The sequence below is a fragment of the Balaenoptera physalus genome, assembly GCF_965194825.1.
Source record: "Balaenoptera physalus genome assembly, chromosome: 10".
Lineage (NCBI taxonomy): Eukaryota > Metazoa > Chordata > Mammalia > Artiodactyla > Balaenopteridae > Balaenoptera > Balaenoptera physalus.
This window is the reverse complement of record NC_138889.1, coordinates 69531353-69554711: the sequence shown is the minus strand read 5'-3', so window position 1 is coordinate 69554711 and position 23359 is coordinate 69531353. Positions and strand designations below refer to the sequence as shown.

Here is a 23359-nt window from a genome sequence, read left to right as displayed (position 1 = left end):
GTGTGTGCTCCCAGAGTGCCCGGGACTTTCCCAGTGTTGGCACTGCAGGGCCCGCAGGCACTGCAGGAAGCCCCCCAGTTCTGGGCAGATGAGGACGGTTGGTGCCCACAGTCTGCTCAGGAGGGCCGGGGCTCAGAGAACAGCCCCACGTCTGGGAGGGACATTTGTTTATCTCACACTGTACCATCCCCGCATCCCAGGAGCATTCAGGGCCCGGCACCACCACTGCACACCTGGGGCCAGGAGAAGACCATCCATCCAAACTCTGTAACCAGAGCATGGGCCTGGGGCCAAACACTTGCTGGTTGAAAGTTTCTGGGCTCAGCGCAGAAACCTTGTTCTGGTCCCTGGGGTAAAAATCCTTCAGAATGTGCCGTGTCTTCCCCCGCCACCGACCCCCATCCCCTCTGTCATACCTCCGGCCCCCACCCCGAGGGAGATTCGAAGCTCAGGAACAGAGGCTGGATGTGTGTGGAAGGTCCGAAACAGAGGAGATTTGGCCACAGGCTTGTTGGGAGTGGCGGGTGTCAGATTCCTAGGGCTGCCAGAATAAAGTACCGCAAGCTAGGTGACAAGGTGACTCAACAGAAATGTGTTGTCTCACAGCTCGGGAGGAGGGAGGTCTGAAGTCGAGCTGTTGGCCGAGGTGGGTCCTCTGAGGGCTCTGAGGGAACAGCTTGTAGATCTTCTCTCTGTTCTTCACAACGTCTTCCTTCCAGCTGTGTCTGTCTCTGTGTCCAAATTTCCCCTTTTCATAAAGACAACAGGTGTATCAGTCTAGGGCCCACCCTAATCACCTCATCTTAAGTAATTATATCTGCAATGGCCCTATTTCTAAATACGGTCACATTCTGAGGTATGTCGACTGAAAAAAAAAAATGCACAACCTGCAAGTTGAGAGTTATGTTTTATTCGGTGGACATTCTGAGGACTTCAAGCCCGGAAGAGAGGACTCTCAGATCACTCTGAGGGACTGTTCCGAAGAGGCAAGGGTGGGGAGCCAGGATATATAGGAGTTTTTGTAACAAAGGCCAGGTAGTCAGGACATCAAAAGATTACTATTAATAAAAGAAAACCAGATATCTCAAGTTAAGGAAGTTAGCTCTTTTCTATGTATGGGAAGATGCAGGAGTCTGGGCTCACTGAAATCATTCCTTTGATGTTCACTTCAGCTGTCTGGGGCCAGTACCCTGCTTTTCTCCATTCTGAATTCCCCCGGGGTGCACAGTTGGGGGTGACTGCAATGGCTGAGGGCTTGGCAGTGGGCAGCCCCTTTGGTTTGTCTCCGTCCTGAGTTCCCTCAGGGCTCATGGTTCCGGGCAGCTGTAATGTGATGGCTTGATGGCTGCAACATCCTTTGTTTACTGATATGGAAGGCAACATTTTTCATTCACAAGTACTAGGAATCAGGGCTTCAACATATGAATTTGGGGGGAGCATAATTCAACCTGTACCTGGGTATTCAGAGGCAACAGGGTGTGATGGAAGGTCAGTGAGCCTCAGCTTGGGGGTCTGATGGACTTGGGTTTACATCTTAGTGTTTCCAACTCCATCGATGACCTTGGGCTCTGAGCCTCAGTTTACTCATCTGCAAAGTGGAGATTGGTCTTTGGTTCATCTATGTATTTTTAACTGAATGGCAACTCTGCGCCAGGCACATGCTGGGGGATGTGAAGTGACGTCACGGGGCTGTGAGGATAGAGAGAGCCATGGAAGCCCAAGCAGGTGCTGGCACGCAGCAGGTGCTCTTTGCACCTTCCCTGCTGCAGCGGGTGTAGCTCCAAGGGCCAGCGAGTTTCAGCTGCTGGAGGTCCCCTGGGCCTTCATTTCATGTGTCCTGGCTGGTTCCCCTGAAGATGGGCTTGAGAGGAGCCTGTGGAAAGCCCCAGCCCTGGCAGGGGCCCCCCTGGTGGCCTCCCCCTTTAGGCCTCTCGATATAAGAATGTCTGGATCCCGGGGACCATGGACAACATGTCCTGGCCAGTGTGAGAAGCGAAGTGTGGCAGCAGGAGGGCCACAGAGAAGAAGCTGAGCTCCCCAGCCGCTCGCCACGCAGAAGCCGAGGAAGGCCTCGTGGGGTTCCTGTGCTGTTTTCTCCCCCTTCCTTTGCCTCCCCTGATAAACTCTGAAATGGAAAATCAAAGACGCAGAATGGCTCCTTTGCCATTTTCCAGTATTTCATGGTAGTGTCGAAGTGCCAGGGCCGTTTCCCGGCCTAGCATCCTGCCAAATCTCCAGCGTGTTCTCTGCCAGCCCCGCCTCCCCGCCGGCCTCTGAGCAGAATGCTGTGCGGAGCGCCTTCTAAACATAGCTCCGTCCTCAGAACAACAAAGACCCCGTCCTCTGAACGGCTTCGGCCCTGACGGCAGGCCTCTAGGCTGTTTGTCAGCCTTCCCCACCAGGATGGGAGGGAGGAGCGGGGACAGACAGCGAGTGGCCAGGACCGGAGGAGCCTCTGAAGAAGCTGGTTCTAAGTGACCCAGCTTTGAGGCCCAGACGCCCACGGGCCGTGGCCTTGGCCCTGAGTCTCCGGGGATGTGTGGGGCCTGGGGCCCTGTCCCAGGCGGGCTCTGCTAAGCTGGGACTGAGGCACAGGAGACTGGTTGGTGCTGAAGGGAGAGAGGTGATCCTCCCAGGAGGGGAGATGGAAGGATCCTGTCTTCAGGGTCAGACCCACTGGCTTGGACTCGCAACGCCACGTCTGGGCTGGGTGACTCTGGACAGATCCTTCACCTTAAATCTCAGTTTCCACATCTGGGAAGTGTGGGTACTAAGGCCCGCGCTGGGGGGATTCAGGAGAACTGGTGCTGAGTGGCGGCAGCAGTGACCCGGCCGTGCCTGGGCCTGTGCCAGAACACCGTGGGCAGCTGGTGTAGGCTCAGCTTGTCATCTCACCCCAGCACCTCATCCCACCTGCTCCGTGGTGCTCACATGACCCCTTCATTCTTTTCTTTTCTTTCTTTCTTTTTTAAAAATTTTTTGGCATTCTCACAGCCCCATGAGATAGGTCACAGCTATGAAGTGGCAAAACCAGAATTCAGTTTCTGCTCTTTTGGCCTCTAGGGGTTCTTTACACTTGGAAGTTCCACGGTTTCCAGTATAATCACAATTCTCAAAGAGCATCGCTAGCATTTCTAGCTGCTGGGAATGCACATCCACAATAAGCGAGCCGGCAGACCGTTAACACAGAAGCACCGAGCTTTCTTGGGGGTCAGTCATGCTGAACTAACCTGCCAGAGCCTCTGGCAGGTAGCAGAAACATGTCTGCAAAGGAAACCATTGCTTTAGTGTATCTGGATTTTTCAAAAGTGTTTGGCAAGGTTCCATGCCAAAAATTTTTCCATACCTAGAAAAAAATTAATTGCTTCACTGTGACTTTGTAGGGAATGCTTTGTTCTGCGTAGGAGTCAGTTTAGGGAAAGGAAGATATTCCTGAGGATGAACCTGTTCTTTGCTTGATGGAGAATTGTGAACAGCAGGGGCTCTTAGCTCATATCTTTTTTTTTTTTCTTTAATTTAATTTATTTGGCTGCCCCGGGTCTTAGTTGCGGCATGTGGGATCTTCGTTTCGGCATGCAGGATCTTTTAGTTGCAGCATGCGGGATCTTTAGTTGCGGCATGCGGGATCTTTAGTTGTGGCATGCGAACTCTTAGCTGCGGCATGTGGGATCTAGTTCCCTGACCAGGGATCGAACCCAGGCCCCCTGTACTGGGAGCACGGGCTTTTAGCCCCTGGACCACCAGGGAAGTCCGCCCCTGCCCCCACAGCTCGTATATTTTAAATTAAAGATCTGGAAGGGGAAGTATGTAGTAAAAATTCCAAGTCTACAGGATTCTGGGGGAATGAGAAGCCAAGTTAATGGAATGTGCATATTTTCTTGCTTTGGTTCCCAGATCAGTGCTAACGGGCAGCATTTTGTTAGCCTGTTTGCCCCAGTAACATACAAGTGGTTTCATCCACTCAGCGTGTATCCATCAGGTGCCCCCGCATGCCAGGCGCTGTGCTGGGTCCAGGCGCGTGTCACATGTATTGTTATTCTGCTTTACAGGAGTGAGGTTACATGCTTCTTTCACTTGCTTGCTTTACTTACTGATGGATTGTAAACATCACAGTGCAAAGAACTACCTCATTCTTTTTAATGTCTGCCTGGTGCCATTTTCCCACGGAATGATTGTACAATAATTTAATCAGTCCCCTCTTATTGGGCATTTCCATTATTTCTGGATTACAAATATTATACTGATGTATAGCCTTAAACATCTCTGTACTTGGATATTTGCACATATGGACGAGTGTTTCTGAGGATAGCCACCTGGAAGGGGAATTACTGGGTCAAAGGATCTATGCATTTACATTTTTGATAGATGCTGATGAATTGCCTGCAAAGAACATCTACTTCAATTTTAATTACCCCCAAATTGCCATCTGGCAATGCTCAGTTTCTCAAATCCCTACCAACATGGGATATTATGCAATGTATTAGTTTCCTATTGCTGCTGTAACAGCTTACCATATATTTAGTGGTTTAAAAACAGGAATTTATTATCTTACAGTTCTGTAAATCAGAAGTCCAACAGGAGTCTCACTGGACCGAAATCAAAGTATTGGCAGGGCTGTGCTCCTTCTGGAAGGTCTAGGAGAAATACTGATCCTTGGCCCATGGCCCTTCCACAGTCAAAGCCAGTTAGGTCTGGATAACTGGGGATGAGGGTCTTTGCATGTGGCATTGCTCTGACACTGACCCTGCTGCCCCTTGCCATGTGCAAAGCCCCTTACCGTTACACTGGGTGCACCTGGATAATCCAGGCTTCTTTCCTTATGTCAGGTCAGCTGATTAACACCCTTAATTCCACCTGTGACTTTAATGTCCCCTTGCCATGTAACATGACATGTCCACAGCTTCCAGGGATGAGGGTGTGGACGTTGGCGGGGGGGCAGTATTCTGCCTACCGCAGATAGTATCAAACTTCTTGTTTCTGTTCTAAGTGAAAACATGGTATTCTGCTCTTTCAAGTTGCATTTCCTTGATTATTGGTGAAATCAAACATCTTTTCTGTGTGAAGAGACAAAGCAGTTTCACTGGCTGTAAGTTGTCTGTTCATACCCTTCTCTCTTTTCTGCTGGGTTGCTTTTTTTTTTTTTTTTTTTGGTAATTGAATGATAAATTCTTTGAGGGCAAAGGCCTTCTCCTATTCACGTTTGCATCCCAATGCTTCAAAATGTGGCCGGGTTCAGAGAAGGGCCTTGATACCTGTGGGCCCTCTACCCCTCCCTCCCTCCTCCCCCCACCCACCCCATGCTCTTGCTATTCTGTTTTGGAAGAAATGTCAGGATGCTTCTGGCTTAACTGGCTGAGTTGAGTCTGTGTCGAGGAAGGCGCGGTGGCTGAGTGCTTTACTTACAAACCTGTCGGCTTCTCAGGCTATTATGGACTCTGGGGTCACACAGATGGAGTGCCCTGCCCCCAGCTCAGCCCCTGATTTGGGCGGCCCTTCTGCCCCTCTGAGACTCAGTTTTCTCACCAGTAAAAACAGCTGACCTTTTAGGGTTGCTGGGTTGGGAACAGGGACAAGATCGATTCCTTTTGGGAGGGCAGACCCTGCCTGCTGAGCTGCTGCACTGCCGTGGTGACGGAAACTTCGGGCAGAGCCGTGGGAGGGGGCTCGTGGGCCAAGATGAGTGGGACGCTGGGGAGACCCAGAGAAGAGCAATTGTAGGTCATCTTGCGGGGTGCCGGGCAGTGTGCTCTCCTTTTTTTTTAAGCTTCTTTTTATTTATTTATTTATGTATGGCTGTGTTGGGTCTTCGTTTCTATGCAAGGGCTTTCTCTAGTTGCGGCGAGCGGGGGCCACTCCTCATCGCGGTGTGCGGGCCTCTCACTGTCGCGGCCTCTCTTATTGCGGAGCACAAGCTCCAGACGTGCAGGCTCAGTAGTTGTGGCTCATGGGCCCAGCTGCTCCGCGGCATGTGGGATCCTCCCAGACCAGGGCTCGAACCCGTGTCCCCTGCATTGGCAGGCAGATTCTCAACCACTGCGCCACCAGGGGAGCCCTGTGCTCTCCTTTTGTTACTGAATCAAACTTGGGCCCACTTGCCTGCACACAGTAAAGCCAATCTACTGATGCCGGGTTGTGGTGAGGAAAGTGCAGCGTTTGTTGCAAGGCCAAGCAAGCAGTAAAGCTCAGAAGATCCCAACTCCCCGATGGCTTTCAGGGAAGGGTTTGTAAAGACAGGTTGAGGGAGAGAGTTGCACATGTGCATGACGAGCTTGCAGACTTTCTTCTGATGGGTGGGAAGGTAACTGGGAGTCAACATCATCAGTCTTGTGGTTCCAATTGCCTGGGGTCTGTGGGCTTGTGATCAGCATACAGTTAACTTCTTCCACCTGCTGGGGGTTTCAGTATCTGCAAAACAGCTCAAGGACATGTTTAATGGCTAAACTATCACCATTTTGTCTTGCTTGACTGTTTTCCTTTGGTTCTGCATTTTCTCACTTTTCTGATTAAATTTTTTCTTTGGAACTCAGGGAAGGCCTAGGAGGTTAAAGTTTTTCTACAAACAAGAGGCAGGTGGAGGACATGGGGTGGGGGTGAGGGTCTGTCCCAGGAAGGCCCCATTGGGTCCTGCTTGGTTACCCTTGTCACTTTTTGAGAAGTTACAGTAGAGATTTAAATTACTTTTCACTTATTCTGGGTGTCAGCCCTGGTTCCTTCTGGAGCCCCTGATGAGCACAGAGCCTGGCACATGGGGGTGACTTGTACCACGTCTCCAGGTTGGCCTCTTCCCCGTCATCCCTCAGAGGGGGGCTGTGGGAAGATGGTGTCCAGTGGGACTGATGGTCTTCCTGGCTGGGTGAGCCTTGCTTGGTGAACAGAGTATGACCGCATGCTCTGAGGTATGCCAGGCTGGGGGTCAGTGCCAGGCTGGAGTTGCAACACTCCTATGCAGAGGCCAAGCCTGCAGGTGCCCTGAACCAAATACCCATCTTCTCAGGCCTGCAGTGTTGGCCTGGGGACACCTGTCACTTCCCAGGGACAAAGCTTCATTCCCTAGGCTGCCTGGCCAGAGCCTCCCTGCTGACCCCCAGGCCTACACACATGCTCTGGCCCTGGGGGTCCCTAGAAGACCCTGTTCACAGTCTCCTGTCCATACCCATTAGCACTGGTGCCTCAGCTCACAGAGCAGAGGTAGGGACCAGCCCAGGCCACTTAGGCCAAGGCTTGCCCATCCAGGCCTTTCCGGATCGGGCTCCACACTTGCTCTCAGCATGGAGCATGCCCAGGTCAGAGCGGAGAGGCAGGTCCCTCCCTCCCCCAGACCCTTCCATAAGGTTTGCTGGGGCCCCAGGACACCCGCCTCAGGAGAGTTCCTCATCCGTGGGTCCCTGACGGCCGCATCTGGAGCCCTAGGCCCCCTCAGCCAAGGGCTGGTGGTGGAGAGGGTCCACCTGCCATGAATAGCTGTTCTGTCTTGGGGGGCCCCCTTGGCCTCTCTGAGCCTCAGTTTCCAGGTTGATAGCATGGGGCAAGTAAGGCCTCCCTGCTGCTTGCTGGGGAAGCCACGAGGTAGATCGGGGACGCTGAGCCCGCCGGGGCTGCACTGTGACGGGCTGGCAGTGGTGGATCTTATGCCTCTCGCCTCTGCCGCCCTTCCCTGCCTCTGAAGCTGCCAGCCCCGGGCCTGAGCCTGACAGCAGGCCCGGAGCTAAAGCAGCCCTGCTCCTGCCAGTGACTGGCGACCGTGGCCGGGCCGCAGTGGCCTCTCTGGTGGCCTCCCTCTCCTGGGCCTCGGGCCTCGGGGTGGACAGATCCCTTCTCTCCCTTTCTCCCCCATTTGTCCAGCCGAGCAGGGCTGGCAGCCATGAGAAGGCACCTGGGCTGGAGGGCTGAGTGCCAGCTGCACCCTCCTCGGGTTTCAAAGCTGGCAGCTGCCTTTGCCGGGCAGCCGTGGACCCCAGACCAGGAGCCTCAGGAGGCCCCCCGGCAGCCGCCCAGCTGCGCAGCCTCTGCAGCACTTCCCTTCACTGTCAGCAGGGCCCTGCTGGGCCGGGACCCCAGCCCTTCCTGTGCAGCCACCTGGGCCTGGAACTCATTCGCTCTTCTTATTAAAGCCATCTGCTCCTCGTTGAGGAATGGCTCTGAGTCTCTGTGCTCCCATCCCGGGTGTGTGAGGGGGAGGGCTGCACGAAGACTCGATTGCGCGCACTGGGTGTGGCATCCTGCAGGGCAGAAGCCCGGGCGTGCGGGGTGGCTGAGGGCCCCGCGAGCCTGGAGGGAGTGGATGCTGAAGTGAGAGAGCCAGGCGGGCTCTCTCATTCCTGTGGGCTAAGACTGCGGGATAAAGTGGGGCTTGGCCCTTCCAGGGCACCGCGAGTCAGCTGATCTGCCTTTCACTGATGAAGCTGCTCCCTCCTCCCCTCTCCTCTCCTCTCCTCCCCTCCTTCCCTCCCTCCCTCCCAGGAGTGCATCATTGATGAGGACTGTGGACCTGGCAGGTACTGCCAGTTTTCCAGCTTCGAGTACTCCTGCCAGCCGTGCCGGGACCAGCAGACAGTGAGTGTGCCCAGAGGCCCCCAGAGCTGCAGCGCCAGGGCCATGGGGGCCCAGAAAAGGGGACCCGAGGGAGAAGGCCAGTGGCCCCCGGTTCTCAGCTGGGCTTCCTGGAAGCCTCCTATGGGGCCCCACCGTGTCCACACTTGGAACAGCCAGTCCATGGTGCCCAGTGGGGCTGACTCCTGGGGTGACCAGGAAGCCATCTGCAGACCTGCTGTCACCCTGCCCACCTCATAGATACCAGAGATGGGGAGGGAGGACAGAGGAGGCCCCACCCTGCCCCTTCCCTGGGGAAGACCATCCCAGTAGACGCAGCCAGCAACACCACGGCAGCCCTTGGGCAGGGAAGGGGCAACCCACCCCCCCAGATCTTTCTCCCAGTCTGCTCAGAGAGGGCAGAAGGAGGCCCAGGAAGAAGCCAGAGCATGTTCCAGATGGAGGTTCCAGAGAGAAGCGGGAAGCCGGGAAAGAGTGACACTCCCTCCGCCCAACAGATGTTTTGGACAAAGCCATATATGGGTTTTTCTGGTCCTTTTCGTTATTAAGGCAATAACACAGCACAATAACAAGTTTGGAAAATAGAGGGCTTCTTGCTGCCCCGCCTGGCCCCACCTGTGGTTAGGCAGCTCCTGGCCTGCTCTGTGCCACCACTCCACATGTGCGACCCCAGGTCCAAGGCACCCAGTGCCCTCCTGTCCATGTGGCTGCCCAGGCTTGGGCCTTAATTTAATCAGCTGCTCAGATTCACGCTGCTGCCTGCGTCTGTGGGCCATAAGCCATCTTCCTTCCTGACCGTTAATTAGGGACCTAATGAAAAGGAGGCAAGGCCAAGTCTGGGGGGGAACCGAAAAGATGCAACCATCCTTTATAAAATCTCAAGCTGCGTAGGACTCCCCCAGGTGTCATGTTTCCTGCCCAGCTCCCATCTCCACCCCCCTCGACTTCCCTAAGACACCCCCAGACCAAGGAGCTCGGTTTCCTCCTGTCTATAGTAGGAGGATGTGGGTTAGCCGACCTGCGCTGTCTCCAGGCTTCTGGATTGGGGGCAGGGACAAGCTGGGCTCCCTCAGGTCTGTGAGCCGCCTGTGTTTTCCCTTCCCGCTGCAGCTCTGCACTCGGGACAGCGAGTGTTGTGGAGACCAGCTGTGCGTCTGGGGTCACTGCACCGAAACGGCCACCAAAGGCGGCAACGGGACCATCTGCGACAACCAGAAGGACTGCCAGCCGGGGCTGTGCTGTGCCTTCCAGAGAGGTGGGTGGGCTCCCCTCTGGGGGCAGGACAAGCCCTGTCCCAAGCTCCAGCACACTGGGCCTCCTGGGGCCCCGTCCATGCCAATCACACCTTTTCAGGGACCTTCTCCTAGGCAGGGTCCCCAATGCTCATTGGTATGTGTCCCAGCGCCACAACTTCTGCCCGGGGCTGAAGACCAGCTCTCTCTCTTTTTCTTTTTCCCCCTGTGATGCCTAGAAATTAAATTCCTTCAGGATGCATGAGCCCAAGGAGGGAGGAATACCCCCAGATGGGTGGGATGAGGGCACCCCCTCCCCATCCCACTCCACCCATTCCCCAGGCCTCAGGGTAGCACCTGGCTCTGGTCCGCTTTCCTGCGAGTGGCCCCCTTCTACTCCCGTCTCCCATTCTCACTGCCCCTCCCAGGTGAGGTCTGCTCACGTGCTCTCCCCATCCACGGGTGTTTCTGAAACCGTCCCTTTACCCCCTCCTTCAACCCCTCGTCCACCTGGTACCTGCTGCCCCAGCAGTTTTCCTCAAGGACATGGCTCCCTGGGTATGATTCCTCTGGGAGCTGCGGTTGCTCCTGTCCTGTCACTTCAGTTCCACTCCTCAGTTGGCCTTCCAAGACCTCTGCCGGGTCCAGCTTACCTGTCCTCCTTTTCTCTCTACTCCTTGGCCCATTTGGGAATCTCGCTGTCCCAACCTTTCTCACCAGCCCAACCCCAGGCCTTTGTTGGTTCTGTGCTCCAGCCTTTTTTTTTTCTATTTTTCTACATATACATATAAACATATTTACTTTCATTTTTTAATTATACAAATAATACGTTTTCAATGTAGGAAAACTGGAAGATACAGATAAGCAAAGGTCTTATCTATATCCTTCCAGATTTTTTTTTCTTTGAACACATATTTTGTTACAGTAATTCCTGCCCCTCCAAAAAAAACTTCAGTGCCTTTTTCCACTCTTAATTTCTCCATACCTCTGGCCTCAAAACCCAGCCCAAGACCACCTCTTCCAGCCAGTCCTCCCTAACTGCTCCAGCCCTCCCAGCTTGTTCCCTCCTGAGCCCATGCCGTCATTCTGGTTTCCTACCATTCCACCTCTTCAATCCCTACCTCCACTTTGGGGTTCAGGGTGGAAGCTGGGGGGCTGCACCCCATTTCTCTGCTCCTTCCTTTGGTGCCTGCCTGCCTGGTACAGGGGTAACCCTCAGCTGGTTCCAGGTCTGTTGTTTCCTGTGTGCACACCCCTGCCCGTGGAGGGTGAGCTCTGCCACGACCCTGCCAGCCGGCTTCTGGATCTCATCACCTGGGAGCTGGAGCCTGATGGAGCTTTGGACCGATGCCCATGTGCCAGTGGCCTCCTCTGCCAGCCTCAGAGGTGAGGTCTCACCTGCCCTTTCTGTCGGGGGCTGAGAGCAAATGAGGTGCCACCCAGTGGGGACCCAGGAGCAGGAGCAGGGTGGGGGGAAGATGTGGATTTAATTTAAGGTAGGTTTAGTTGGAGGTGTCCTTGGGTCTTCCAGATGGAGGGTCCAATAGCGGATCTATAGGACTAGGGCTCAGGAGGTGTGGCCAGGGGTACAGATTGGGGCTCATCTGTGTGAGGGTTGAAGCCTCCTCAGTAGATGACCTTAAAAAAGATTGCGTGTGGAGGGAGCCCAGGCCCAGCGCAATGAAAGAGCAGAGGAGACAGAAGGTGCAGTCAGAGAGGTAGGAGGGGAGCCGGGAGAGTGGCCAGCAGAGTAGAGGCTGTGGAGAGACGTGAAGCACCAGGCCTGCTCAGAGGCTAAGTTCTCCGTGCGCATCTCACTCAGCAGCCGCTGCTCCGCCTTCTCTCCCAGCAGAATCCAGGGTGGCTGGGGAGACAGACAGAACCCTGGCCCCGGCCCACAAGGCCCAGGGCTCCCCACAGGTGCAGCAGGGGCTGCTGCTGCCTGGGGGCCCGGGTGGGCAGGGGGCTGTAAACTCTCAGACCCCGGAGTCCTCAGGGCTGCCAGAGAGGGTCCGTGACAGGAGGACAGACCTGTGGCTAGACGTGGGGGAGCTCACCTTGGAGCACATTCTCCAAAGGTGACCCTCCCTCGGCATCTGCTTTAAGGCAGGATGTTAGAGGAGGTGCCGTGAAAGTGAGCTGGGCTCGTGCAGAGGGCGGGGCCTCAGTTTGGGGGCCTGGGCCTCGCCCCTGTCCCTCCCTCCGCAGCCACAGCCTGGTGTACATGTGCAAGCCCACCTTCGTCGGGGGCCGCGATGAGGACGGAGCAAACCTGGTGCCCAGAGACGTCCCGGACGAGTACGAAGACGGCGGCTTCATCGAGGAGGTGCGCCGGGAGCTGGAGAACCTGGAGAGGAGCCTGTCAGTGGAAATGGCTCTCAGGGAGCTCGGGGCCGCCTCGGAGCTGCTGGAGGGAGAGGAGATTTAGACCCACTGTTCTATGGGTAGACATGCAACAGAAGTAGTTAATTTATTTCCCCAGCTGTGTCCCTAGGTGTGGGCTCACCAGGCTTTTTTTCCGTGCCCTCTTCCCAGTACATTTTCCCCTCTGGCTTGAAACAACATGAGGGGCTGCACCCTTGCCCAGCACCCACCCCCCTCCCCCATGCATCACCATTCTGGTGTCCGGGGAAGACCAGGGTGTGGGAGGCTGAAGGTAGAATAGGGCTGCTACACTGGTCCGAAGTGTAGCACTTCGCCTCTGCTGGTTGGCAGACGACACGTTTCGTTTTGTATGACATTGCCTCGAGAACAGTTGGAGGGGAGGGGATGGAAAAGAATGCAGAATTTCCCCACGATGGGTTTTGGGGAAATGTTGACTCTCAAACACGTGGAGAAGAATGCCCTGCTTTGCAAACGTAAACCTGCGAAAATGCAACAAGTGATTCTTTCATGCCATTCTCCCCATGGGCACAGGCAAGCGCTGCCCTCAGCTGCTGCAGGTGAAACGTTCTCACTCAGCGTTGCCTGCATTCATCCTCTCAGCAGTGTTACTCAGCTCCTACCTCTGTGCCAGGGCAGCAGTGTCATGTCCTCTCACCACAGCCTGGTGAAGGGGGCGTTGGTCTCCCCGTCTGTCAGGATCTCGGAGGCTCAGAGATGTCAAGTGGCTTGCCAAGTCACACAGCTAGTGAAGACCAGAGCAGGATGTCACCCAGGTGTGATTCCAAGCCCAGTGCTCTCCCCACCAGCCTCAGTGCCACCAAAAGTACCCCCTACGAGGATAAAGAATGAGATTTTTCCTTTTTTTTTTTTTTTTGAGGCACATCTGGAACTAAGGTCAAACTAGTTCACACATCCCTGTAAGATTAAAGAAGTTCTGCTGTTAGAAAAACAGCATGCTCCCCAGCGTTCTCCCCAGTGTGGGTGGCCATCACTCCAGTGGAGACAGAGGTATTGACACTGTCCCCTGTGGCAGTCAGTTATATCAGTAACTTTGAAGGTACACATGACCGGAGCATAATATGTAAGTTAACGTGCCAGAAACAGTACTTAGGTAATCTTAGGGCCAGGATTATAAATGAAATTTGCAAAATCACTTACCAGCAATTGAAGACCATTATTGACTGCATGGAGAAAAATCAAGCCAAGCAAGACTGTGAAATATGGTTGTAATATCCAAGCTAAGAGCACTGAATTGTATGCTGTTCTATAAATATTTTCAAGTGTCATGGACTGTTTCCATCATGTATTCAGAGTTATTAAATGTTAAAGTCACACACAATTGTATAAGCATGCTTTCTTCAAGTTTTAAATTATGTATAAACACATGTTGCATTTAGAAATCAAGCATAAATCACTTAAACTACTCTTTTGTAGCTCTTGGACTTCTTTTTCCTTTTGACTTTGAATAAATATAAAGCCCTTTCAGCCAGAAAAAATAAAATAGAAATGACCTGCATTGTCCAAAAAGAAAAAAAAAAGTTCTTCCATAAAGCAAATTTTCCAGACAATGGAAGCATACCTCTTTTAGCATCAAAATATGTTAGAAATGTTAACCATTTTGGGATGGGAATTAGTCCTTAAGAGTGTCAGTGCTTCATTGTCTCTGAAAGAGTAAATGGAATGTGTATGCCTCTTTTCTGGGGAGGCTTCTTTAATCAAATGCAGTTCTGGGCCAAACACAGTAAGATCTTCAGTGAGCATCATAATCCATAATAATAAACTACTATATATGAAGGTCACCTGGGTGATTGAGAGACACCAGGTTAGACAGTCTACCCATATTAATTCAATATTCATTGAACCCATGAGTATTTTCTTCATTTAACAGATGAAGAAATGGAGACTCAAAAAGATTAAGTGATTGATAGAGCTAGAAGTCAAAACAATATCTAGTACAGTATGCCCAGGATATACTGACAAGTTTATCTCTTAAAATTAGCTGTTTTCAATGTCCAGAATCATCAAGACCACTCTACATCTTTATTACTCAACAGATATTTACTCAGAACCAGGTGCTGTGATACGCACTAGGGGTACCAAGTTGATCCAGATAGGGTCCTACCCTGAAGGCATCACAGCCTAATGAGGGAGATATACACTAAACTCAGCACTGACAAAATGAAAGCAGTCAACCCGATATCTGAACAGAGCGTTACGGGATCCTCAAAGGAGCACGTGGCTTGGGAGAGCTGGCGTGGAAACTGGCTTTCAAAGATGATAGTATATCAGGAGGACAGAAGGAATAGGAGAGGGCATTCTGGGCTACAGGAAGAGGGAGGGAGGCAAGGAGGAGGGATGGTATATAGGGGGAACTGCAAGTAATTCACAGTGGCTGGAAGGCAAGGTAAATTTGAGCGTTTGGAGAAGAGGCTGAAAATTATTTCATCCAAAAATTTATTGAGCACCTGCTAAATGTCAGGCCCTATGTTAGGTGCCAGGGAGACAGTGGCACATGAGATAAAAACTAGGTCACTTTCTCATGGAGCTTATATGCAGGTATATTATCTTGTTCCACTTTGTCATCATAGCCACAAAAATGTAAGAACATGAGATGCTTGGCAAAATTCTTGGCTGAAATTCACATATAAACACGCTGGTGTATCTCCTCTACTCACGATTCTAAGTGGAAAGTGGTAAAGGTTAGGTGGAGCTTGGTACTTGCATCTTCCTGCCTGCCCTTCCCGAGATCCGGAGTTCCTGCCAAGGAAGCCACGGTAGATGCTGTCATTTCAATTACGTGACAGCTAATCCCAGCCCTCTTGTGCTTCTCCCACCATCACAGAGGCTGAAAAAGCTGGACACTTGCTTTCCCAGCCCCCACTTGCAGCTAGAGATGGCCACATGACCCAGTTCTGTCCCTGGAAATGGGAAGGCTGCCAAAGAGTTTCTGGGAAGGGTTTTTTACCTGAGTGACAAAAGGAAAGAGGCCTACAGGAAGTATGTCCCCACCCTCCACCCCCTTCCCTGGTTGCCTGTCTTTGAGCACAGGTGTTTAGGATGTGACATTTGGAGCTGCAGCAGCCATCTTGGGATCATGTGATCAAGATCAAGGCCATCAGCAGGGCTGCCTTCTTGGAGGCTTTGGAGAAGAAACCACGTCCTTGCCCTTTTTAGCCTCTAGAGGTTGCTCTCATTCTGTGGCTCATGGCCCCCTTCATCTTCAAAGCCAGCAGTAACAGGTTGGGTCTTTTGGTGCCATCTCTGCAGCTGGGAAAGGTTTTTCACTTCCAGTGACTCATATATAATCCAGAATAATCTTCCCATGGCAAAGTCCTTAATCTTTATTATATCTGCTGTCCCTTTTGCCATGTAAGGTAAATTTTCAGAGGGTCTGGGGTTTGGGATATGGACATCTTTTGTCGGCCGTTATTCTACTTACCTCAGAAGGATAAACGTCTGAGTCCTTGATGATGTTGAGGAGGAAAGCAGCCCTTCTGTCAACTATTTCTGGACTCCTTCTAAAGTAAACCAGCAATATGACAGATAAAGTTGCTGTTAGTCTTTGTTGTTTGAAGCCAGAAACAACTAAAAGGGGAACAACGTGCAGCTTTATGAATCCCAACCCACCCTCTTTCCCACCCTCAATGGGAAAGCAAGATGATTAGAAAATGAAGTGTTTGGGTGTGGTGCAGGCTCCAAGTCTGAGCCCCACCTTCCGCCCAGAGGAGTGGCTGGCTTGTCCACCCACATGGCCTTAGACTAAACTGGAAGAGGACTGTGATGGAACAACAATGATTGCTGCTGACTCTTCCCAGCTTCCCCTCTTCATGTTCTGTTCCTGCTCCCTCTTTACTCCTCCCAGGGTCTGGCTTTTCTAGCTTCCCTAGCCTGGTTCTTTGCGCTTTTGACACGATCAGGAGAAAGGGGTGCAGGGCAGAAGGATGAGAGCTGAAGAGAAAAGCCAGGAGCCTGCTGTGGTGGGAGGGAAGCGTGGGATAAAGGGCAGTTAAGTATTCTTGTAGTCTGTGCATCCCCTCCAGAGAGTCAAGAAATGCAACTAGATTAGAGATTATGTTTTGATAGCCAGATTGGGTTTCCAAAGTCAGAGGGCCAACAGCTGTGGAGCTAGGCACCTCATAACAGGGGCGGCTGAGAGGTGCCGCTGCAGCAGCAGCAACTCAATTGCCCTATATAAAGATGACGAGAGAGGTGGTAAGAAAGCCCCTTTTGGGAGATGGCAGTGTTTGGAAAACAGGTTATTTCCCTGTCTGACCTCCTGTGAGGCAGGGGATATTAGACTTATTCCTTTGGCTAAAACCTATGGGAGGAACTTTCAGAGAAACACTCATAAAATTTGGATGGGACAACTCAACAACAAAAAAACAAACAACCCAATCAAAAAATGGGCAGAAGACCTGAAGAGACATTTCTCCAAAGAAGAAATACAGATGGCCAATAGGCACATGAAAAGATGCTCAACATTGCTAATTACTAGAGAAATGCAAATCAAAACGACAGTGAGGTACCACCGGTCAGAATGGCCATCATTAAAAAGTTTACAAATAACAAATGCTGGAGAGGGTGTGGAAAAAAGGGAACCCTCCTACACTGTTGGTGGGAATGTACGTTGGTGCAGCCACTGTGGAAAAGAGTATGAAGGTTCCTCAGAAAACTAAAAATAGAATTACCGTATGATCCAGCAATCCCACTCCTGGGCATATATGCAGACAAAACTATAATTCAAAAAGATACATGCACCCCTATGTTCATAGCAGCACTATTTACAATAGCCAAGACATGGAAGCAACCTAAATGTCCACTGACAGATGAAAGGATAAAGAAGATGTGGTACATATGGAAAACTACTCAGCCATAAAAAAGAATAATGCCATTTGCAGCAACATGGATACAACTAGAGATTATCATACTAAGTGAAGTAAGTCAGAAAGAGAAAGACAAATACCATATCACTTATATGTGGAATCTAAAATATGACACAAATGAACCTATCTATGAAACAGAAACAGAATCACAGACATAGAGAATAGACTCGTGGTTACCAAGGGGGAGGGAGGTGGGGAAGGATGGATTGGGAGTTTGGGGTTAGCAGATGTAAACTGGTACATATAGAATGGATAAACAACAAAAGTCCTACTGTATAACACAGGAAACTATATTCAATATCCTGTGACAAACCATAATGGAAAAGAATATGAACAAAGAATGTATATATATTTGTATAACTGAGTCACTTTGCTGTACAGCAGTAATTAACACAATATAAATCAACTATACTTCAATAAAAAATAAAATTTGTATGGGAGTCATTGACATCTCAAAGGGGGATGGTTGTGTAGAAGGTGGACACGTTGACTTGCCACTAATACCATGGAAGGAGGAGCATCAGGGAGAGATGACTGGATGGGGCAGTGAGGCGGAGGAGGGCAGATGCAAAGAAGACAGATTCCTACTGCACCCACAGCCCCAGAGACAGGGCCATGGAAGAAACATGCAAATTAAGGGTTGAAGACTTGGTGGGGACCAGGGCATCATGGGATAATGTGGTACACATTTCAGAGGAATGTCCCTTGCCAGCAGGAAGTTGGCAAAAGATAGTCAAGTTTCATAAGGAACCACCAGTGTTGTTTGGAGTTGAATCCTTGGCTGGTAGGACCCGTAGGGCGTCTACCTCCTACGAGAGTTCGTGGTGACCAGGTAAAAGGGGACAGTAACCTCACCACCACCCACAGGAGGCTGCTCTTTTCCCTCTTCCACCATCCATAGCGCTGATGCGGAAAAGAGCCAGTGGGGAGGGAGGGCTCTGACCATAGCCTCCTTCCCTCTCCAAGCAGAGAGTGGCACATCCAGCAGCCACTGTGCGTGTGGTGGGGGGAGGTGCTTTAAATCAAATGACTAAAAAACTTCAACAAGGTCAGATTGTTTGAATAATGCAAAGTGACTTAAAAGTTATAGGGTTGCCCCAAATCTGCTTCCAGTGCGAAACTGCATTCTACAAAACAGTTGGCACAGTTACTGGAAAAACAGAACCACTGCATTATTTGTATCTCAACAAGATGATACCTTCTAATTCAGTGGGTTGCTTAAGCATTATAAGGCTGAACATGAACTGTGCCCTCTATACCGGGGGAAGGGGCAGGTTGGGAGCAAAGGAAGCAGAGGGGGAGCATGGTACTCACCTTTAAGGCAGGGCTCTCGGGTCCACTAATAATCCCCTGGCCTGGTAAATCCTCAGGCTCTGACCAGTCAAAAGACCAGCTTCTCCTGTGCAGGTTAACTGGTGAGGGGGAGGTAGGTGGTGGTGCTATCACGGGGAAGGGGGAGCACATCCCTCCCTCACACTTTTTTGCCCTCCTAGCTTGGCCCCTAGTGACTGTCGCATTCTTTTCTAAACAGTCACACATGATTTAACACACTCTTGATTTTGTCAAGCATTGTTTCTGAAAGCCACGTTTTGAAAATTAACACTATATCTAACCAAATGATCATAGTACCCCTTTCCCCATATGAACGACATTGAAGGAGCATCTTCTGTACACCAGCTTCATGTACACCAAGCCTACGTGGCTACAAGCTTTATTTGGACCGTGAATTCCTTTGCAAACCTGATTAAAAAAGCATTTACTAGACCCCTAGAAAACTACACATACACAAAATTTTGCATTGGATTTAAGGATTTGTGGCCCTAGAAGGCTTTGACTGCTAGTGACCAAAATATTGATTTGTTTTGCAAAAATTACACAGAATTGTTTAGATGGCATACTTTTATTTAGCAAACAAAAAACTTGCTAATTCAGATTATCTTCTATTCCATATACTCTAGACTACAATTTGCAAGTCACAAGTGCAAGAGCTGGTTAGAGACTTGATGCTGAACAAAGGGACAAAATTCAGAAGGAAAATAGCCAATTGAAAAGGAAATACTAGCGAATGAATCAGAATAAAAGATTTTATTGTATTCCATACATTCACAGGTCACTTCCAGATTTAGCAATAACACTGCAGTGCTCTGATGCTGTGCACTCTAGCTCGGACCATGTTGGAAGTTTATAGCTGTCTCCTCTCTCCGCCTAGATACCATTCCTAACAGTGTAGCCTGCCTGCTTGATTGTTTTCTAGCTGTAGCATAGTTCACCCCCGTTTTCTCAGAATTTTAAAGTACTTTCCGTTTTCTCAAGAGTTTTAAAGTACTTTCCATTTCATTACGAAAGAGATTACCAAACACTGTGTAGTATAGGGCACTTCCCCTCACTTTTTATCTGGTCATGACTACTATCACTTACACTTCGTTTGAGAAGTAGACGTTCATCTAGCAAACCTCTGTACAGACCAGCTAAATAAACACTGTACAGACCAGCTAAATAAACAAGGCAGAGTCCTGAAACCATAGCTCTGGCTTCTTCGGCCAGAATGGACCCCTGACCTTCAGCACCTGCCTTAGATATGTAGGTATTTGGTTCTCACAGGGTGTCCCTGGCTGACACAAACTCATCTGCCCCACAGAAAAAACTCTTCAAAACCTTGGCATGGCCCATGGGGAGCAGGGTCACTCTTTATTGCATGTGGCCTGCCTCAGCCTCAGAAGATTCAGCAGATGAGTAATCACCAGGTTCCACTGCCCCAGGCCTGGGAACACACAGTTAATGTGCCCCTTGGCTTACAGGTGCGCTCACTTGATTCTCTGAGTCTGGGGGAGGTTGACACATTAATCTCTTTCCCGCAAATTACTGTTCCCACTGTCACAAATCCACTTTGAAATCACCACCCCCTTTACTGAAATTATTCAAGTACAACATTGTGTTTTCTCTCTATCAGGCACTGAAGAGCAAGAAGCTTTAACTTTTTCTTTTCTATAATGAAATACATATTTTCTTTACCCTTGGTATTTGTAATACGCCTGCAATTAGAAACAGCAAACACGAAACAAACAGTAAAAAGGGCAAAAGGCACAGAATGAGGAGCAGGTATGAAGATTCCACCATTTCCTCTTATAGGGACACTAAACCGAAGCAAACAAGGCCCCAAACCCATTCTACTTACAAATCGGCCGCCTCTGCTCCACAGAGTCAGTCCTTGAAAGCAGAAAGCACATTTACTGACCCCTGTATCCCAAGGAAGCTGGCCTGCATCAGAACCAAATAGCTGTCATGTTACATCAGAAAATCAAATGATCTGAAAAGACAAATCTTCATCACAAATGTTTCAAGTTTTCCTCTGAGAACACCACCAATTCCACTAATGCAAACCCAGAACAGTACCACCATCAAATTTAGCAGAATGCTACAGAGTTTATATGGAATAAAAATTAATTTTTTTCCCCCTTGGGGGGACTTTTAAGATATTATGGAATTCTCAATCATTATATTCAAACTGCAACCAACATTTGCTAACACTATTTTCTAATTCTTTCTTAAAAGGAAAAAAAGGGTAAATTTTTGATTTTGAAATATTGACAGGATCCTCCAAAGTTAAATATTAACATCTTTCCATCTCTCTTATGAGAACTTTACTGTAAACATGTTACCACACAAATAATTATTCAATATACGTTACAAAATGTGGTATTTAAAGAAAACAAATCTCTTCTGAACCCGGATTCTTCATCCACAAAAGTTTAATGACCAAAATAACACAACAGAATGAACAAATGTTTTATTGGCATGTTCATTGTTGTAAACAGCATCTGGCATGAAAAAGTTTTACCAAAACCTTTTTATTGATTTTTTTATAAATTAGATGGCATTTTCAAAATTTACGTAGAATTGTGTTCATTGAATAGTTGTATTTAGCATAGCAAACACTTGCCGATTCTAATAGACTTTGCAATGAAATCATGTTGACTGCATTAGCCTGTGTCATGACCTGACTTACTAGCAAGTTTATTCAACACGATGTTAAGATGTTTCCCCAAAGTTAAACTACATGTAACTATGTATCAACTCCAAAAATTAAAGTGGGACTTAAAAGGGTTTTAGAAGATTCAAACTTGAAGTAAATCTTCAAAAATAAATGTAAAAAAGGAAAAAATTGAAGCCGCTGAACAGAAAAACCTCATCAACAAGGGAAAATACAATCGTATGGGACCCAGCACTGAGGAACCCCACTGAGGGTTACATTTACATAAACTGCTATACTTCTCAATGTACACAAATGTACACCATGAATGATATGTGAAAGGAATAACCATGGGAAATAGCTGAACTGCAATTATGATAACTCAATAGGATCAATTTTATTTACATGCTGAATGAACGAGTGAAATGAATTCTCTACATCCATAACTTACGCACAGTTATAATTACAGTATTGCAGCAATTTTGAGCTGCCACCTGCTGGGAGTGGTCTAAGGGAAACGTTTTGATGATCTAGAATAATGTTCTTAATACTTTGAAAAAAAGGAAACAAAAACACAACTTCACAATTCTTTCTTTACTGGGTTACGGCTGGTTCTAAGAATTTCTTTCTTCTGCTATTTTTGCTGCTTTCCAAGAGTCAACACACGTTGCATTTACTTCCGAATTGTCAATGAGGTAATGTGTGTATCAGTGAAATAAACAGAAAATTCATTCATTCATGGCCTTTGCACAGCTTTTATTATTAAGCTATGAGCATCCTGTTTGAGGCTGGTTTGACTAGCGGCTATGTGCACATCTGTCCGCAAGAAAAGAAGTTTACTCATTCCCCTTTCCCCTTTTCTAGTAGGTTTTGCTTTTTGTTTTTATTGTTTTGCACATCCCTTTTCACTTTACAGTACATTTGACTATAGTGCACAACATGATTCCAAGTCAAAACAGTGGCCCATTGGGCACTGAGCTTCTGATTGGTGAAGGGCAGTCCAATCAGTGCTGGTATCACTGGGTTACCCCTAACCACGTCCGGCTATAATGGCACACTACACAGTAGCAGTGAACCGTCTAATTAAAACCAAAATCCCCCAGGGAAAATGCTACACTAGCAGAGTCAGTCTTGAGTCAGATCTTTATTTGGTGCTCCATCCAGATATATTTTTAGTGCTTTTTCTTTCCGAGGTGAGTACGTTACACGATGTCCCGTCTTCTGGAGTCGACTGCTTTCTTTTTTCATCAGTTCATTTCTTTGCTCATCTGTCAACTCCATTAATTCTTCTGTTTTATCCCTACGTTTAAAATATTAATGACATATTAGACCAGTAAAGCCATCTGCCTCTTTTAATTTATGCTTAAATGCTCTAATGCTCCTCAGTGAGAAAATGAAATCTGATTATCACCACTGAAGTTAAATACCTCATATATCACGATATCCTAGATTTCTAATGTGTTTACTATATTAACATGGCACTCACTTTGAAAAATGGCATAGAATAATTTCCATGTTACTATTAGTATAATAATGGCTATCATTTATTGAACATTTATTTATAACAGGCACTAGGCCAGTTTTTTAAAATGCAATAGTTCCTAATTCTCATAAAATCCTGCAAGGTTGACATCATTGTTGCCATTTTACAGATGAGGACCTAGGTAAATAACAACGCTAAATCTGAACACATATCTGCCAGCCTCCAATGACTATTCTTTTCCTTCTATATCTGTTATGTCTGATCCGGTAGCCACTAGCCATGTGTGCCTATTGAGATATGTCCGCTCCAAATTGACATGGGCGGCAAGTGTAATAAATACACCATATTTCCAAGACTTACTCTATGAAAAATAATGTAAAATATCTTGTAAATGATTTTTATATTGTTTACATGTTGTAATGATAATATTTTGGATGTACTGGGTTAGAAATACTTTATTAAAATAGTTTCACCGTTCTACTTTTTAAAATGTGGCTACTAGAAATTTCAGAATGTAATATATGGCTTGCACTGGTCAGGGCTGCTCTATATCATAACAATTGTAAAGCTATTTATGAAAAACAAGATGCACAACAAAAATGTGGCATCACTAGAAATAACCAAAACATTGTGAATGTTACCTATAAAATATGACTGCACCATCATCACAGATATAAAGAGGCCAGACATTCAGGGTAGAAACTTTAGGATTCCAGTCCAAATCCTGATGAATATCAAGGACAGAAATATCACAGGGAAAAGTTCCTCTACCCTAAGGAGAAAAGAATGAATGAATAAATGACGCCATTAGCCATGTTTACTGAGCCCCTAGTACCCAGATTTAAACATTCTCAGG

General features: G+C 48.7%; 2 protein-coding genes across 10 annotated transcripts in view; one reads left to right on the top strand and one right to left on the bottom strand.

Annotated features, from left to right (window-relative positions):
• DKK3 (dickkopf WNT signaling pathway inhibitor 3) overlaps nt 1–13591 on the top strand; it is a 47383-nt gene extending 33792 nt beyond the window's left edge. For 2 of the 4 annotated variants that reach the window (XM_082478142.1, XM_082478141.1), the window contains 4 exons: nt 8461–8553; nt 9661–9805; nt 11012–11168; nt 11889–13591. In XM_082478142.1, the coding sequence (XP_082334268.1) occupies nt 8461–8553; nt 9661–9805; nt 11012–11168; nt 11889–12210 (717 nt within the window). In that variant the 3' untranslated portion in view covers nt 12211–13591. The remainder of the gene's footprint in view (nt 1–8460; nt 8554–9660; nt 9806–11011; nt 11169–11888) is intronic. The other 2 variants (XM_082478144.1, XM_082478143.1) reach the window with 1 other exon arrangement.
• A 5515-nt stretch (nt 13592–19106) lies between these two features.
• The window catches only part of USP47 (ubiquitin specific peptidase 47), a 126062-nt gene continuing 121809 nt past the window's right edge, over nt 19107–23359 (bottom strand). For 5 of the 6 annotated variants that reach the window (XM_082478105.1, XM_082478104.1, XM_082478106.1 and 2 more), the window contains 2 exons: nt 23145–23275; nt 19107–22320 (listed from right to left, as the gene is read on the bottom strand). In XM_082478105.1, the coding sequence (XP_082334231.1) occupies nt 22146–22320; nt 23145–23275 (306 nt within the window). In that variant the 3' untranslated portion in view covers nt 19107–22145. Of the gene's footprint in view, nt 22321–23144; nt 23276–23359 lie in introns of those variants that run through there. The other variant, XR_014268205.1, reaches the window with a different exon arrangement.